Source organism: Balaenoptera musculus, chromosome 1 (assembly GCF_009873245.2).
Source record: "Balaenoptera musculus isolate JJ_BM4_2016_0621 chromosome 1, mBalMus1.pri.v3, whole genome shotgun sequence".
Lineage (NCBI taxonomy): Eukaryota > Metazoa > Chordata > Mammalia > Artiodactyla > Balaenopteridae > Balaenoptera > Balaenoptera musculus.
The window spans coordinates 57,130,977-57,147,936 of NC_045785.1; the positions used below are offsets into that span (position 1 = coordinate 57,130,977).

Genomic DNA, 16,960 nt, shown 5'->3' on the forward strand with positions numbered 1-16,960 from the left:
GAGTAACTAAAGAGTTTACCTTGATTCCTTGATTTTTTTCATTGCTACTGTGATTTTTGTCATCTGTAGAAAAATAAAGCCTCTGCTGTGTGTAATTATCAGGCCAGCATCCTCAATCTGTCATAGTACCTTCTTTGGGGTCTGTCACTATTAACAACCATATTAAAAGGGAAAGGTCAGGTACATAAAATGAAACTGTGAAGCTTCAGTAACAGTTGCAGGTGTTTTTCATCAGAAGGAAAGACTTCTGTCAAAAAGAACAAGTTTGAATATTTTAAATTATCTAAAAATATACGGTACCTCTAAACCTTACACATTATGAGTGTATGACTTTGAAATCCAGTCTCTCTAAGGGATATTTAGGACATGTAATATCTGGGACATATTTATACTAAAAAGAAACATTTGTTGTTTATCTGAAATTTAAATTTAACTGGGTATCCTGAATTTTTATTTACTAAATCTAGAAACCCTACATATGTGAAAACATATATATACTCACACACTATATTTATAAATCATAGCTTATACATATATATACATATATATGTATATATAGTTAAAAATGCATAGTGAAAATATAAGTCTTTGGGTATAAATATAGTGTCTTTTGTCTATTAAATTGTGTCACTGCAGCAACTCTCAGAGTTAGGGGAATGTTAGTTCATGAGAAGTTCCTCTAAATATTTTTATGGGGATTACTTTGGGTCTAGGAAAAGTCCGTTTTTTTAGCATCCCAATAATGTGTGCCATATCTCCTCTTGAAAAGTTTCCAGAAATTCTGAGAAAAACAGACAGCAGCAAAGAGTATAGATAGACAGTTGGTTAAGAAGAAACAACTATGGTAATAATTTTGAGACCTGTTCAAGACGTAGTATCAAGTTGTAGAGCAGTTATATTCAAAGTTATATTTAAATTCTTTTGATTTTTTTTCAGTTCTGTGTATGAAAGCACTAATGGTTTGTCCCTACCTTGACTTTTAAAATGTCTCTTCAACAGATACTAGTCCTCTAACCAGCAAATGGAATTTACTCTATTTTAGCTTCATCATAAATGCCAATGTTTTGTTACAGAATTATGGTAGAGATGTCCATGATTGTTTTTCATTACATATTTATTGTGGATTATTACATCACTGGACAGTTAAGAAGAGAATCACTCAATTCTAATACGTTTAGATGCATTTCTTTCTGATCTGGCACATGGACAGTTAGAACGACTTAACTATATTCCTTGGAGCACCAGGGGTTTGCTCCAGTAATAGAGCAGAACTTTTCTGCTAGAATGCCCCATCATGGAACTATATAGTCTCCAGTTAAGTAGATATTAATGGACAATGGCAAGTTATTCCTTTCTTAACCCTATTACCAACTCAGTTCAATTTCATTTGCCTCTCAAATAAGACAAATATGTCATTAAAGAACTTGGGCATCAAGTTTCAAATAGATGGTAGAGTTCATAGGGAAAGACAAAAAGGAGACAAGAGATGAGATGCATTGTCAGATAACCTGAAATGTTAAGAATTGTGGGAATTCTGAGTGTGATAAAGGGGTTTAGAAAAAGTACACTCTATTCCCGTTGTTGTTTAAATCAGATTTTGCAAAGGAAAGTGTAGGTGTTTAGGAATTCGAGTCCTTCACTTCCTTGGGTCTTCGTTACTTCATATGTAAAATTAGGAATATGGAAGAAGCAATTTTTTCAAAATCAGAAAGAACCTGAGAAATTTGCCATTTTACAACTACAGAAACTGGGCCCCAAGAAGGTAATTCATCTTACCCAAGATCACACATCAGGTGAGTGCCAGAACTAAGAGACGAGCTTGCCTTACTTCCATTTCTCACTAAACTGGGCCGGCCACTGCAGTTTCAACTTCCTTCTACCACTACTAGCATACTGTGATTCCAGGCAGGATTTTCAGCCCCTTCACTTTTTCTTATGCCCGGGAATTCTTATTAAGTTATGACTAACAAAGTGTAAAATATGAGTCAAAATTTAGTCCCTAATAAAGTCATTGTGACTTTAATGACTTTGGCGGTTGTTTCATACTGCAAAAACAGGAAGATCTCACACAATAAGGCGCCTGTCTCACAGATGGGCTTCTGCGCAGACGGCCACCCACAAGGGTGACTCCTGAGGCTGTCTTCCTCTCAGGGGCACATTTTTTTCATCTGCAGTTTTCATCTACTTACTTCATCTTAAGGTTATCAATGAGAGGAAAGTGCCTGCTTTATCTAGCCTTTGATAGGCTGAAGAATATTTTTGATCACTAAAGATTCACTCTTAAGTGATTTCCAGGTCACCCCCTAACAAGCCCACGTTAGTCTTAAAAGTAGGTCTTTTATGTGCTTGATACTAGTCCCTTGTATTATTACTCTTCTTGATGGTTTTATTCTTAGAAAGATAGAATCACCAAGTTTTAGAACCAGGATGAATTTCTGAGATCATTCTAGTCCAGCCTTCCTGTGTGATTGATTTAACAAGAACTTTTCAAGAGAGTGTCTAGCTTTACTGTGGATCTTTGCGCAAAGCCCAAACTAGTCCTCTGATGAGAAATATAGAAAAATGATGAAGTGTTCCATCCCTTCAGGAGAAATTGGCTCGGAAGAAAATATTCTCTGTACGTAGCATTGAAGCCAAAGAAAAATTGAAGCCATAAAACAAAATGTTTATATCAAGTGTAATTCAATTTCAGCTTTTGCTATTCTATATATTTTAAGTAACTTCCCACTATTAAAGGTAGCCTATTCAAAAAAATTCACATATGATTTTATAGAGAAGATATATGCTAGGCAAACAATATCGAATTATTTAAGTAGAGAATGATATCTTTTTCCCTTTTCAGAAAATAACTAACTTCTGGCGGTGTTCATGAATCTAGTGTTGGGCGTAAGCTTAAGGAAGCGTTGGAGGAATTTGTATTACTAAGGGTTCATTCACAAACTTTGCTTGTCTGTGTTGAAAAGGGGCTTTGGCCATTTCCTCTGGGGACATTATTTCTAGGTAAGCTCTAACAGGGTTTTCTTGTGAAGGCAGCTTCTTAACAGAAAAATAGGATATGTGTACCTTAGGTTGTAGAGACACATTTATCTTTGAAATAGTGTGCTCCTGTTTGTGGATTTCTCTACTGCATTTGATAAAGTAAATAATGTCTATTCCCTTTCAATCCTGTAGCTCCTGGGGCCACAGTTAACCTCAGGAGCTGTTTAATTTTCTTATCTGGATTGAATACCCAACTTGATAAGGAGACAGGGAGACTCCAAGGGTCTTAGAATATAAAACTCTGGAGGGGTGATAACCGCTTCTCTTCTTTTGTTGCTGACCTATTCTTACGGACTGAAGCATTTCCGATTTGGGTTGTTTTTCTCTGTAGTGTTAAGAGAGTTTTGTTTTCTGGGAAATTTTGGTTGCTGGTAAATAATATGTCCAGACTGTAGGAGGCTGCCGCAAAATTTATCATAGAATCTTGACAGGTTTGGGCTGAGATCCTAAAATCATGCATCACTCTCATTTTGTATATGAGAGCTAAGGTGACTTCACCAGACTGTTACCTGTTATGGAGAGCTGAGAATGAAAGTCTAGATTCGTCTACTACATCGTAGCTGCCTCTGGCTCAACAGAAACAACTCCCATATGGGAATCAGACACTGAAAACCCCACTAAGCCAAGCTTCCCCACTGTCTCCCCAGCCTTAACCTCAAACACAAGCTATTCCATTCCTTGACGTGTCTCATCACACAGGCCAGCACTAACCATACTAATTGGACTCTGCATTACTAGAATGTAAAAGATACCCCCTGTCTGCTCCTCCAAGGCCATGTCTGCCTTGCTTAGTTTGTACAGAGCCCAATATAAGTGGGCCCTTTATAAACGCTTTATGATGAGAGCAGTGATTGCCTTAGTCAATGTGGTTGGACCCTCCCTTATGGAGGAGGAAAACCAAAGGCTGTTGCTAAGCAACATTTAAAGGACTGGGTCAGTTTCTGACACTGAGTGACCTCCATCTGCGCACTTCATCATGTTGTGTGTTTTATGGTTGCCTTAAAATGACTTTGGGTTTTGGTGGCATTGTCATGCCGTTAGCAGAAGGCTCATAGGAGAACTAATTTAGGCATGAGAAGGAGAGAGGTGGTTTTCAGCTGTTAACTACTTACATGAATTCACTAACCCATCTGTGAGCTATGCAGGAAAGGTGAGGAGTTTGGTTTATTCTCAGCCCTGTAGCTTAGAGCCACCTCCCTGTGCCCACGTTGGGACTGATTGACAATGTATGCCAACAGGATCCTGTGGCAACGGGAGGTGATTGAAAAAAAAGTAAGAAGGAAAGTCTTTCCTAGTCTTTTATGATTGAATTTCTAGCTGCTCCTATATTCTGAGCTGAAGGGTCAATATGGCTAATAAAGGGTTGGCCCCAGCCTCACCAGACAGTTAGTAACTGTTGTGGTTAACGAACATATCCTAATATAGCTGACTGTTTCTATTAGCATGAAAGCTTATTAAAAGCATGAAAAGTGTTTTTGTTTGTTTGGGGGAGTTTTTTGTTTTTGTTTTTTTACTGCTATATCCTTAATGCATTGCTTGGCACATTTTGGGGTTCAGTAAATATTTACCAAATACATGAGATGAAATGGCATTATTCAACTAGTACAAACCTGATTGACTCCAAAATCTTCCTAAGTATTTCCAAGAGACCAAAGGAACCAAAATGAGGATGATTGCTTGAATATTACATTTGGTGAAGTCTAGTGCGGAGACATAATTTAAAAAACCATCTGTCTCTACGCTTTCTACAAGACATTTTTTTTTGCAATGCTCCGAGTAAAGTTTGCTTCTTTGCCAAAATTCAGCTAATCCATCAGAGCACAGAAACCTGTCTTTTCCAGCTTCTAAGTCTTTAGTGTAAGTGCCTGTCTTTTGAGAACTGAAAATGAGGGGCTATTATGACTGAGCAGTTTTGTCTTAAAAAAATAAACAACTTAGAACTTACATGATTCACCTGGAGTTCAAACTGCAGAGCAGTTCGATAAGTAAAACACACTAGCTGAGATGATTAATTCGGAGATTTCTGGTGACTGTTACTAATGTATTATATCGTGGGAAGACCCACACGTACACCAGCAGGGTTCCCCAGAAAGAGGGTGACTGTGCATGCCTCTTGGAGGACAATGCATAGAGCAGTGAGCCAAAGGACGGCAATACTGACTTGCATTGGCTTCACCTCAAAAGGCCTCGTCTCCTGGGCACAGGCAGTGGCATGAAGGGGGTCTGGATGCTTGAAGTGAAGCCATTGTCTGTGCAGGATGCTGATTTGAAAGGGGAGTGCCTCACAGGAAAGAGAGCCAATTGCGTGCGGAGGCTGTTACCATGGTGCTTCGCTATTTCTTTAACGTGCTGTACTTGAACTCCTGGGAGTCCAGGGGTGGGGTAATGGAGGAGGGAGAAGGAGGGGAGTGGGATGGGCCTGGGTAGGGAACCCCACTGCAGGGCTCTAGTCTCAGACTTTCTTCTTGCTTGTGATCTTTCTAAAGCTGACAAGGTGAAAGAGAGAGAAAGAGAGAGAGAGAGAGACTATAGGAAAGACTTCCTCAGCATGCTCCAGATTGCAAGAACAAAATAAAAATTAATTTAATTCTTAAATATTTCTAGCATGAATTAGAAGATGTAACACTGAAATACCAAAACAGCACAGTCTTTCATAACCCCGAATAATTCTCCATTCATGCAGCAAACGATAGCTTGTATTTCCTAACTCACTCCAGATCCTAGATGGAAAGGTTAAATGTGTTTAATTCATTTGTCGAATGCAGTCTCATGTGCATATTAATGAGCTGATGGAGGGCAGAAAATTACATTCTGCGTACGAAGTACTTTTAAAACGAAATCCATTAATTCTATTCCCATTCGTTTCATTGTGAAAGAAGTCTAAATGCACTGGCACGCCGTTGGTGTGCAAAAAATCTCCCCAAAAGCTAGCTTAAAAAATATTCTTGTATACTGAAAGCCTAGTTTGAAAAGAGCCACAGTTCTCGATTTTTCAATTTTTTTTTTTTTTTAATGTTCGGAAAGTAAATTAATCAAACACACCATCACTTCGAAACCCTTAGAGCGGCTGAGCTCTGTGCGGAGGCTGCGTCTGCAGTGTCCTGGTCTCCGCAGTGGAGAGAGGGTGAAGAACACCTAGGTGAAATGGGGGAGGGTACCGACTTCGGATTGCCTTAAATATTCATGGGGCTTCCTCCATTTTAATCTTCTCCTTTTAAAAAGATGGCTGTGTTTCCTAGTCTGGCATCCCCTCGGGAAAGAAGAATTGCTCCTACCTTGCAGAGTTCAGCTGAGCAGGACTAATCTAGAGTGGAAACCCCTTCGGCCACCAGGACTATTCATAATTCATAAGTGCTGCAAACCAGCCAGCTGAATGCATTTGGACAGGCTTTTGCTCCTTCGTGCACGTCCTGATTTCATTACTCTCTCTGCCAGGGAAGAAGCAGGGAACATAGGCTTCTTGCAAGAATGGAGTGCGAAGATGGTCTTTGTTTGGATTAGAAAACGCCCTAAATTTTGGAGGCTTTGTCTATCATAAGTTTTGATTATTTTACCACTGAATCTGCAAGGCTTTACCGATCCTTTTGGGACTGCTCTCTCAGAACTGTGAATTCTTTCAAAGGGATTTGTGGATTGTGGCAAGGAGTGCATTCCAAAATGCCTGAGGCAAACTATTTGTTATCTGTATCTTGGGGTTACATCAAGGTGGGTTAATTTGATTCCATTATGTGTCTTTGATAGAATGTGAAACATTTACATGTGTAATGTTTTCTGTGAAGTAGGAAACCTCTGTAATGATTTGTGTTATCACTTAGCCCACTGAGGCTGCTTATGGTGAAATGGGGGCATGTTATATTACATTGTATTTAAATAGACTGTGTTGTATTTTAATCCTATTCTTTTTACACATCTCTATTTTTAAAGGATGCTTATCTTTTCTTTTGTTTTCCCTTAAAGTTTTCACATTTAATCACCTCTCACTGTATAGGTTATTAACTCAAATTATATTTTAGAGTTAATTTCCAATAAACGTATTTTAAAATGTGGTTACATTTTTAAGTGAAATGATCTTGACCTCTGTTAAAATTCCTTTTCCTATGTTTGTATCTTCAAAAGAAATCAGATGTTAATTCTAAGAAATCTTAAGAAAACCTTTTTTCCCTAAGGTGACGTTGGAATAATTTCACATTATTGTATTTTGTAGAAACAGTATCATTTATCTAATGATATCTGCTCACTCGGTCTCTTGGTTCTTAATAAAGTTGGAAACATCTAAAATGATAATCTGCTATTTTTTAGGTGGTTAATATGTTTTTGTTCTTTATAAACAGTTCAAAAGAATGCTGAACCGGGAGCTGACACACCTTTCAGAAATGAGCCGATCGGGGAACCAGGTGTCTGAATACATTTCAAATACTTTCTTAGGTAAGAATTCACTGGGAAACTTATTCCATAACTGAGATTTTTTTAAAATATTAATTTCTGCAACCTGTCAGGAACATCACTATGTGAGTTTGGAATGGGGTTAAGTCACAGAAAAACAAATCCATTTAAAATAAGAACTAAAGACAATCTTTAAGGTTAAAAAAAAGAAAAAAAGCTGTAAGGTGTTGTGAAAAAAATGAATGAAAATACCCATCAAAGAGAGAAGTTTATTATGGGCTAATTAAATTTATATAGACCTCAGGTCACTCCTTATCTACCCACCCACTTCCATCTCTGTCAAGACCTCTGAAGGGGGGGATGATGGGGGTTGCAATCATCCAAGCCTTAGGGACAACTCCAATTGGCTCCTCTGACATGGTATTCTTTAAATTCTTCCAGTAACTGGGCTTTGAGCAAAAGGTTTCCTTTTAGATGCTTTGCGAGAGATGGCTGGAGAACTGTATGGTGATTTGACCCATGATAATAAGCTTTGGAAATAATTCGGCTATTGCTTTGCTAAGGTATTTCTTAACGATACATGGGGGGAGGGCAGAAAGAATCTCCACCTCTCTGAAGGAGCTGGCCTTCTGCAAGCAGCATCATTATCTTCCTAATTTGATACTTACCTATCAATCTCTGCTTTCACATTGCTAGTCTTTAACACATGTCACTGACAGGAAAGGTTTGCATCAGTGCCTCTCAACTACTGTCATGCATCCTGTTTGATTACTAGGAATTTCTGATCTCATGTTTAAAGCCATTCTGTTGTGTATTTTTCTTGAATAAGACCTGCAGAACCTGCAAATCTGTACTTCAAAGTGAATGGGTAGCCTTTAGACTCTGATTCTGTTGACTTTCAATTACCACTGAATTATCCTTATTTAGCAGAACTCCACTGTCCAGGGAAATGACCTATTCTTACAGTTGAACATTACACCTCCCTTCTTTTTGGCATTGCTGCATATCCTTAAATCAATGAGCATTTGCCTTGATGTCTTATGGAAACACATACCTCTTCTAGTTTTATTTTAAAAAATCAATTCTATTTCTCTAATGCCAAAGCAGTTCCTGCTATCAGCAGATCAATCTTTGGTCAGCCTAGTGGAAAGCTCATGGCACTACTCTGTGGCCAGTGGGCATTGGCATGATTGACAAGTGCCTTTCCAACTGTTTCCAGTATGTGGGTGTCTGCAGCACCTGGTTTTCTCCAGTGGCAGTTGCGGCAACCTTTGTCAGAGAACCAAGAGAAGATTTTTTTCATACCTCCTAGCTCCAAGAGGAGCTAGAATCTAATTGAACAGAAAGTGTTGTATACTGATCCTTTCCTTCTCCATTATCCCCCTTTATTCTTTTGAAGGCAGCCATCTTCTCCTGTCCATGTGTGCGACACCCAATTATTTTTCATAAGCTAGGGACTGTTTTAGGGACAGTCTCCAGGTTAATGACTGTGGGAAAGAAGAATAAAATCAATAAGTGCAATAACTCGTTTTTGTTTTCATAAACATTGCATGTTAAAATATCAGGGCTTGTCTGTCGTCTCAGAAGAGACTCTGACTACTGGAGTAAAGCTGCAGGAAGTCTCTGAGCCCTTCATCATCCAAGGTTGTACCTAAGCAGTCCTCTTGGCTTGTAGCCTCTTTCACTATCTGCTCGCCAAGGACCATGGGAATAGTTTAGTATACCAATTATTCTTATTTTAGCATCAAAGGCTATCAAGTGAGGAGGCTGAGAAGATAATAAAAATGAGTTCTCAGTCTCAACACTTTGCATCTCAAGAAGGGGTAACTGTCAACTCTGTTGAATATTCCATTTGCTATGGAGGCATATCTCTTGAGGAAAACCATCATTTGGCTTCTCATTATTCCAAAAAAAATTAAATTATCAACAACAAGTGGTTTGAGGTAGGTTGTTAGAACCTCAGTCCTTACACACTCAACATTAGGAGGGTGGTGAGCCTGAGTGTGTGTTTGTGTGTGTGTGTTTGCATGCACACGCATGTGCACACACAAGGTAGACCCGATCAAGCAGACTAGACAGACAGATTATATTCTTGAGAAAATTTAAGGAGAAAAAAATCCATCATATAAACAAAAGATTCATCAGCTACTTCAACTGTAAAATGGGAACACTGGAGTAGATGACACCCTCTGTCCATTCCAGCTCTAACTTTCTATATGGACAGAGTTTATCAGTCTTGCTAAGACATACCTGGCAACCTGGATTCTCTGGAACAGCCTGTAGGCTTACAATTTGATAATCTTAAAAAGCAAACAAACAAAGCTTGTTTCCAAACTGCAAATGCAGGACATGGAACTCCACATCCTGCCTTGTGAGCATGGAGAGTATTCCTGGAGGACCATGAAGCCTTCTTCACAAAATGTCAGATCTGAAAGGGACCTTAATGGCCTCATCCAGTTCCCTCATTTTCCAAGAAAGAAAACTGAGGCCCAGAAGTGTATGTAACTTGACCAAGATTACTTGGCTAAAATGTTCCTGAGCCAGATCTATGACTTCACTCTCTTGACTCCTAGATCAAAATACCTCACTTCTTTAACTAGGAAAGGTTATTAGGCTGTCAGAAAAAAATCGCCTTTCAGTAATAGATGTAATCTATGGAGAAAAGTCTTTAGAATCAGGATTGTTGGACCTAAAAATGTGTTTGTTAACAGCTTCCAGTAATATAAGAGCCTCTTGTCAGAGCACAGCAACCATCTCCAAGAGCACAAAATGGGAAGACCTTATTGATTTCAGTTAAACTTGAAGAGCAGTATCTCAATAAGAGTCATTGAAAGTTAAAATGTGTCATCCAGAAAGGAGGGAAATCCCTCACTGTGGGGAATGTGTGAAACTTGTGTTGTTTCCATTTAAAAGGATGGTGTCCAGACCATCCCAGCAGGCACTCTGTGATGCTGATACAGGATAATGGGCTCGGGTTGCTGGTACAGGAGGAAGTAAAGGACCCAGGGGGAGGGAGCACAGATTAAAGCAAGATATTTAGATGTGATATTACAAGTTAGTTAATATTTTTTCAAACAGAGAAGAATCACCCCTTTAAATTCCCGACTTACTGTCTCCAAAGCTGGAACATAGAATTCTCAAGACACAGGGAAGAGAACTCAGGAATTTTGCATGATTAAATGCTGTAAGCTAGCAAGAAAAGCACCTCCAATGACACCATTATCAGAGTTTTGATGTGATGTTTTTTGCCTCTGTTTATTTATTTATTTATTTGGTACTGTTCCACTCTTTCCCCACTGTAGTCTGACCATTCTGTAAATGTGAACTCACAAAGCGTGTAGTATGATTCTTTGAGTGTGTGTTTCAGGTTATTTCCGCATGGGGCTGGCTAAGCATTTAGCAGAGGAAATTCAGAATTGGGAAACCCATCAGTTGTTCGAATGCCTGCATAGGGAAACACCCATTAATGTCAAAATGGCACTCTCTGTGGATAATGGCTTTCTTCTTTATCGTAATGTTCCAGACACAGTAGTGATTCGGCTCAATTTCTCGCTGTCGCAGGGAATCTTTAATTAAACAAAGGGAAAAAGCTGCTAGTCTCACTAGAGGTTTTGTATTTGCATTGGCACAGAAGAATCTAACAGCTTCGTTAACCAGGCATGAAGAATGGTGAAGATTGATGGTTAGGAAACGCAGGGGCTATTGTGGCCTTTTATTTTAGCAAAAGTAGTCATTATTAGGAGTGAAGTGACAGGGAGAAAAGTAATTTCAAAAGTAATGTCATATATAGTTTTTATGCCAAAGGTTGAGAGACCAGAAAGAGCTTTTAACGGGAACCTGAAGGCCTGGGTTCTAAGCTATTAAATCACTGCGTCTGGAACAAAGTGATTGCAAAATAAATATCTGTTGAATAAATTGCCCTTTGAGCTTGGGAAAGTTGCTGACTTCATCTGGAAAGTGAACATGTGGGATTATTATTGGTTCCCAAACCTGACTCTGATCATCAAAGTCACTTGGGAAGATTTTTAAAAAACACTGATTCAGTAGGACTGGGTGGGGCTCATAAATCTGTATTTTTCAGAAGTTCCCTGGGTGCTTCTGATGCTGAACTAGGTTGGAAACCCCTGAACTAACTGGGATGACCACTAAAATTCCTCCCTAAGGCAGAGTCATAGGCTGATGAATCTAGGAACTTGGGGGCACCCAGAGACAGCACTGAGATGCTAGGGATAGAGAAATCTCTTGCTCCAGCCCTACAGCCAGGTGCCAAGGGTCCAGGACAGCTGCTTCCGCCTCCCTGCGCTCACTTTGCTTTGATGAGTTGTCCACAGGGCTGTGTGAGCAGGCGGAGGTCTCCAGGGAGAACGTGTGACTATGCCATCAGCTGCAAGAGTTGAAAGCAAATCATCTAGATCCCAGCAGGCCATCTGGAAATGTGTCATTTTCAAATAGAGAAGTTGTCTTTGGACTCATTTTCGCTGAAACAAGTAGAGATAAGTGTAGGAACTTTTGAAGGCTGTATTAACTCTTTCAGCCACAGGGTGTCATTTAGTTCAATGAAGTAGCTGTAGAGCAGCTGTAGAGCACCTCAATAAATGATTTCCTCAGTGCATTCACAGGCATCCCTGTGACCTGAGAGAGTTAATGCATTTTTCAGAAGGACTCGGGATCCATCCATCTCCCTGTGAAGTGAAATAGAATATTTGATTGCTGATATTTTTAATAGCATGATATAGAAGAAAGAGCTTCTATGAGCAGGTAGATATGTTTTTCTCACTAACCCTAGCTCTCCTTTCATCTTGTTGTAGCAGAATTTTTAAAAAAATTAAATGAGATGATTATATTTAATAAGCACAAATACATTAATAAATGTAATGCCTGTTACCAATGAGAGGCGTTGTTATTATTTACTAGCAGAATTCATAGACACAAGGCATGAAATAAAACTGAAATTACAGTCTTCCTCTTAACCTCAAATGGTCATAAGCCAAGGCTTTAGAGTAATCATTTGAAGATTAGAAGCCATTTATTTCTCTAACATATATACTACTCGTCTAAACTGAACCCAGCTACTGTTATATGGATCTTTTAAATTAAAAAATAATTACAAACATAATAAAGTGAGCAAAACATAAAGCCTCTTTTTATTAACCTGGGCTTGGATACATGAACCTTTTCTATTTTTACAAACATACAAGTTATTCACTTTAATAAGAAATTTGCATATAAATACTGATGCCTCACCTTGAAAATGTATGAGTGTAATTGTCCCAAATCACCCTGCAAACAGAGGACATGGGATTGAGTTCTACCTCTGCCACTTCTTGAACAACTTATTTAGCTCCTCTGGACGTCACTTTGCTGCTTTAGCAATAAAATCATGTATCACCGGATTGTCCTGGAGATCAAGTGAGATAACGCTATGACAGACCTTCATAAGATGAGCCATCCATTATAGACCGTTAGAAGTTGTTTTTGAATATTGCAGTGGGTTCTCATTGGCACACAGGGACTGGAAAACCTATTTTTGTGTTGTTGCAGACAAGCAGAATGACGTGGAGATTCCATCTCCCACCCAGAAAGACAGGGAGAAAAAGAAAAAGCAACAGCTCATGACACAGATAAGCGGAGTGAAAAAACTGATGCATAGTTCAAGCTTAAATAATACAAGTATCGCACGCTTTGGAGTCAACACGGAAAATGAAGATCATCTAGCCAAGGTGTGTATGAGCTGGGTGTGTGCTCATGTAGCTCTGCTTTATAACAGGCAGATGTCTAAAACCTCCTACTAGAAAACAGTGATCGCTTTTGCTTTATTATTAAATAGTATGATGAGGCTGATGTAGCCCGTTGTCCATTGTTGAACACCTAGTTAAAGGCCCTTTTTCTATACCAAAGGACCATATTTTGTCCTGAGTTGGGTCCATTAACTCATGAATGGAGAATCCTGTTGAACACATATTGGGAGAATCCAAGGTGAGGGCAATAGGCAGGGCTGAATTACCCCAGAGGATATTTCAGAGACTGTATGCCAAGGACTGATGAGAAAATCTGCACTGATTGGCAGAGCTGAAGAAGAAATGAGAGAAATTGACAGCCTTGACCCTTGAGCCCAAACCCTAGTAGTGGAGGAAGGCTCAGAAAGAATTCATACCTCCTCTCGGAGGCTGTGCAAGGTGACTGCTGAGGTTCTCTCAGCCTTATGAGAATATGAAATGAGAACAAATGAACATTCAGTGAGGGAGCATCTGAAAGATTAGAAGAAGGTTGATTACACATTGGGCCAAGCCTCTGGGGAGAGCCTGGATCCCTTACTCTGGGCAGTAATTGATAATGGAATAAATTGCTCCTTTAATCAGATAATCTTGGAATAATCCCACAACACAGGATGGAATGATGTTTCTTTCAGGTCTTTCTGTGGCCCAGGAGCTCTAGGATGTAATGGATGACTAGCATCTTCATGACCTTTTATACTAAATCAGGGTTGACTTACACACATTCTAGCAGCTAAGTCTCCTTGACATGGCTCTCAGTGATAATAACCAAAGGGCAGAGGAGTTACCCTGAGATTGTTTTCTAGCTGTTACTCATGGACCAGTGAGCAGAGAAGGGGAGAGACAGGGAAATGGGTCTAGAATGATCTCTAATCACTTGCACCTACTTCTGAAAGCAACATTGGTTGAGGACTGACATACGGCAAAAAATTAGAGGTCAGCAACAAAATTTATCAATAAACACACACTCTCCCTTTTCTGAAAAATATATACAGAAACTTCTAACCAGCATGAAGGGGATACTCAGCTTCCCAGATCATTCCATTTTCAAATGTTCATGCAACCAGAACACTCTAAATAGATACTCTAAAGACTTAGCCAACCCCTGTCCCCAGAATAAATAAAAATAATGAGGCATGTGAACAAAACTGTCCTTATTTCTAAATGTCTCTAATTTTAATGATAGGAGCTGGAAGACCTGAACAAATGGGGCCTTAACATCTTCAATGTGGCTGGATATTCACACAACAGGCCCCTAACTTGCATCATGTATGCCATATTCCAGGTGAGTAAACAGGAGTGAATGTTGGTTATCCAATTAGATGCTCTTTATGATTTTTTTCCATCCCAGTTTACTTTTCTGATTTGGCTTTTCTTCATTTTTGGACATCCACTTATTTATTTTCTAATCCTTTTTGCCGCATAGGAAAGAGACCTCCTAAAGACATTCAAAATTTCATCTGACACCTTTGTTACCTACATGATGACTTTAGAAGACCATTACCATGCTGATGTGGCATATCATAACAGCCTACACGCTGCTGATGTAGCCCAGTCAACCCATGTTCTTCTTTCTACGCCAGCGTTAGATGTGAGTAGTTATGATCTGTTTTGCATACCCTGCCCATCCTCTTTAAAAAGTGCCGTACAACATGTGATATATTTACAGAAATAATGTAATTAGATGTTTGTGCATACTGGAACTGGCTCTTTATTATGTAGAGCATGTATCAATTGGGTTATTAATATAAATGGATGACATTTCTGCTTGCTTTCTAATATCAGAGTAACCTTTTCTTTACCTCTGTTACAATTGAAAAATTATTTACTTATCAAGCAGTTAATAGGGTGCTCTATTTGTCATTGTGTCTCTAGTACCTAATAAGTGTCTAGTTCAGCATTTAGTATATAGTATATCCTCAGTTTGCATGTGCTGATCTGAGCTGCCTACACCATCCCAGGTACTCTGAGGGATAGCACAGAAATATAATATAAAATGTTCTATAGAGTTCCTGTTAGGAATAAGCATCCATAGGCTTATTCGCCTAAGAATTCATAAAACTGGTTCTATGGATTGAAGGAAAAGTAACTGAAAAATCTAGAACTGAAGAATTAACAATGCTGAAGCAAAGAGGGACAGCTTTCCAACTTGTTAGACATCTCTCTAGAAGGTGGCTGTGACTGCTTCTCTCACAGATTAATGCATTTGTATGTATCACTATAAGCAGCCCAGTGGGTACAGCAGTCTATGCTCTTCCTTGACAGATGGCAGTGGTGGTCAGGTATTTCCAAAATGTGTAGGCTCACTGTGGGAAGGGACTGGCCACGCCCTAGTCAAGCCCACCTCTGCAGATTCAGCTTGAAAGGTGAAGAAAGATTAAACTGACCCCAACTCTATTGCTTGGGTTCCATATATTCTGAGAAATGAAATCCAAGAAGCTAAGACTGTTCTATAGCCCTGAAGGAAAAAAAAAAACAGTATTATTTTTATGTTCTGTGTCAGTATCACACGGTGGGCCAACACTGTTTATCAACTGTCTGCTGCCGTTACCTACTGTGTTGCTAGAAATTGAGTATGAGTACCACAGATGTTTAGAGAAGGGAAAGTTCAATGTGTCCTTGCATAATTAGATTGAATTGAAGGATCAGAAGATTTAAGTAACCACACAGAATGATGAAAGACATTTCAGCCAGAAGCAATTTATACCTAAATAAATACTAGGTTTAAATCATTGCGTACAGGTAGGGGCAGAGGAGGGAGGCTTCACGGGATGGCATGAAGGAGTTGAGCAGTGGGCATTAGGTCTCATTTCTCAGAAATGTCCTCAAATCTTGTCCATACTAATCACTGAGTGGATGGGTATTGACTGAATGGATGAATGAATGAATGTGTGAAAGCTCTGACCATGCTACAAATTTAGCTTTGAGAAATAACTTTTTGGCAGGCTAATAAATCTGGAATTTGATCTTAGTTATTCAGCCTGAAGGTATATGAAGCTTTTTATATCAGAGCAGAGCCAGTCTGACGTGCTTCTTTGACCAGTACATGTGCTCGTGTTGCATAAGCACCATCCTGTCATACCACTTATCCAAGAAACAGATATCAGGTACCACCTGATCTCTTACCATGAGCATTGTGCTAACGCCTTCCCCAAGCCTCAGCCTGCAAGCTCGATGTGGGCATGGGCTCTGACCATCATTCCTCTCACATAAGAGACCTTATGATGATGGACAGAATCTACATTTAATTAAAATAGTATATTGAGACATTGTATAAATCAACAAACCATCTTTCTCCCAACAAGAATGAAATGGGGTACCTTAGTATGGAACTAATTAAGCAGGATAGGCAAATGGAACGTGGAGTTCAGTGCACTCATTTTGCCCTGCAGGCCGTCTTCACAGATTTGGAAATCCTGGCCGCCATTTTTGCAGCTGCCATTCATGACGTTGATCATCCTGGAGTCTCCAATCAGTTTCTCATCAACACAAGTGAGTTCGCCCCTAGAACAGTCATTTGAGATAACTGTATGAGTCACTGCTTCATTTTTTTCCTCCTGATGTTTTCATTATGGATAATAATAAGGGTAATAATGAGGTAATCCTTCCATTCCACACAAGCTGGTCAGACCTTTCCTGGATACTGTGTCCAGTCTAGCAACATCATTTTGAGCTGCATGGAGAACTTTGAAAGGGTCAGAGGGGAGCCATAAAAAGTACTCAATGTTTGGAAAATGCAGTATGTGAGGAAAGAGTAACACATG

The 16,960-nt window shown here is 39.3% G+C and overlaps 1 protein-coding gene across 2 annotated transcripts in view; it reads left to right on the forward strand.

Annotated features, from left to right (window-relative positions):
* Positions 1–16,960, forward strand: part of PDE4B (phosphodiesterase 4B) — a 591,086-nt gene that overhangs the window by 565,875 nt on the left and 8,251 nt on the right. Inside the window, exons 1-6 of one of the 2 annotated variants that reach the window (XM_036865918.1) lie at positions 6,156–6,744; positions 7,371–7,464; positions 12,964–13,142; positions 14,383–14,481; positions 14,623–14,787; positions 16,589–16,688. In XM_036865918.1, coding sequence (XP_036721813.1) covers positions 6,697–6,744; positions 7,371–7,464; positions 12,964–13,142; positions 14,383–14,481; positions 14,623–14,787; positions 16,589–16,688 — 685 coding nt within the window. In that variant the 5' untranslated portion in view covers positions 6,156–6,696. Of the gene's footprint in view, positions 1–6,155; positions 6,745–7,370; positions 7,465–12,963; positions 13,143–14,382; positions 14,482–14,622; positions 14,788–16,588; positions 16,689–16,960 lie in introns of those variants that run through there. The other variant, XM_036865911.1, reaches the window with a different exon arrangement.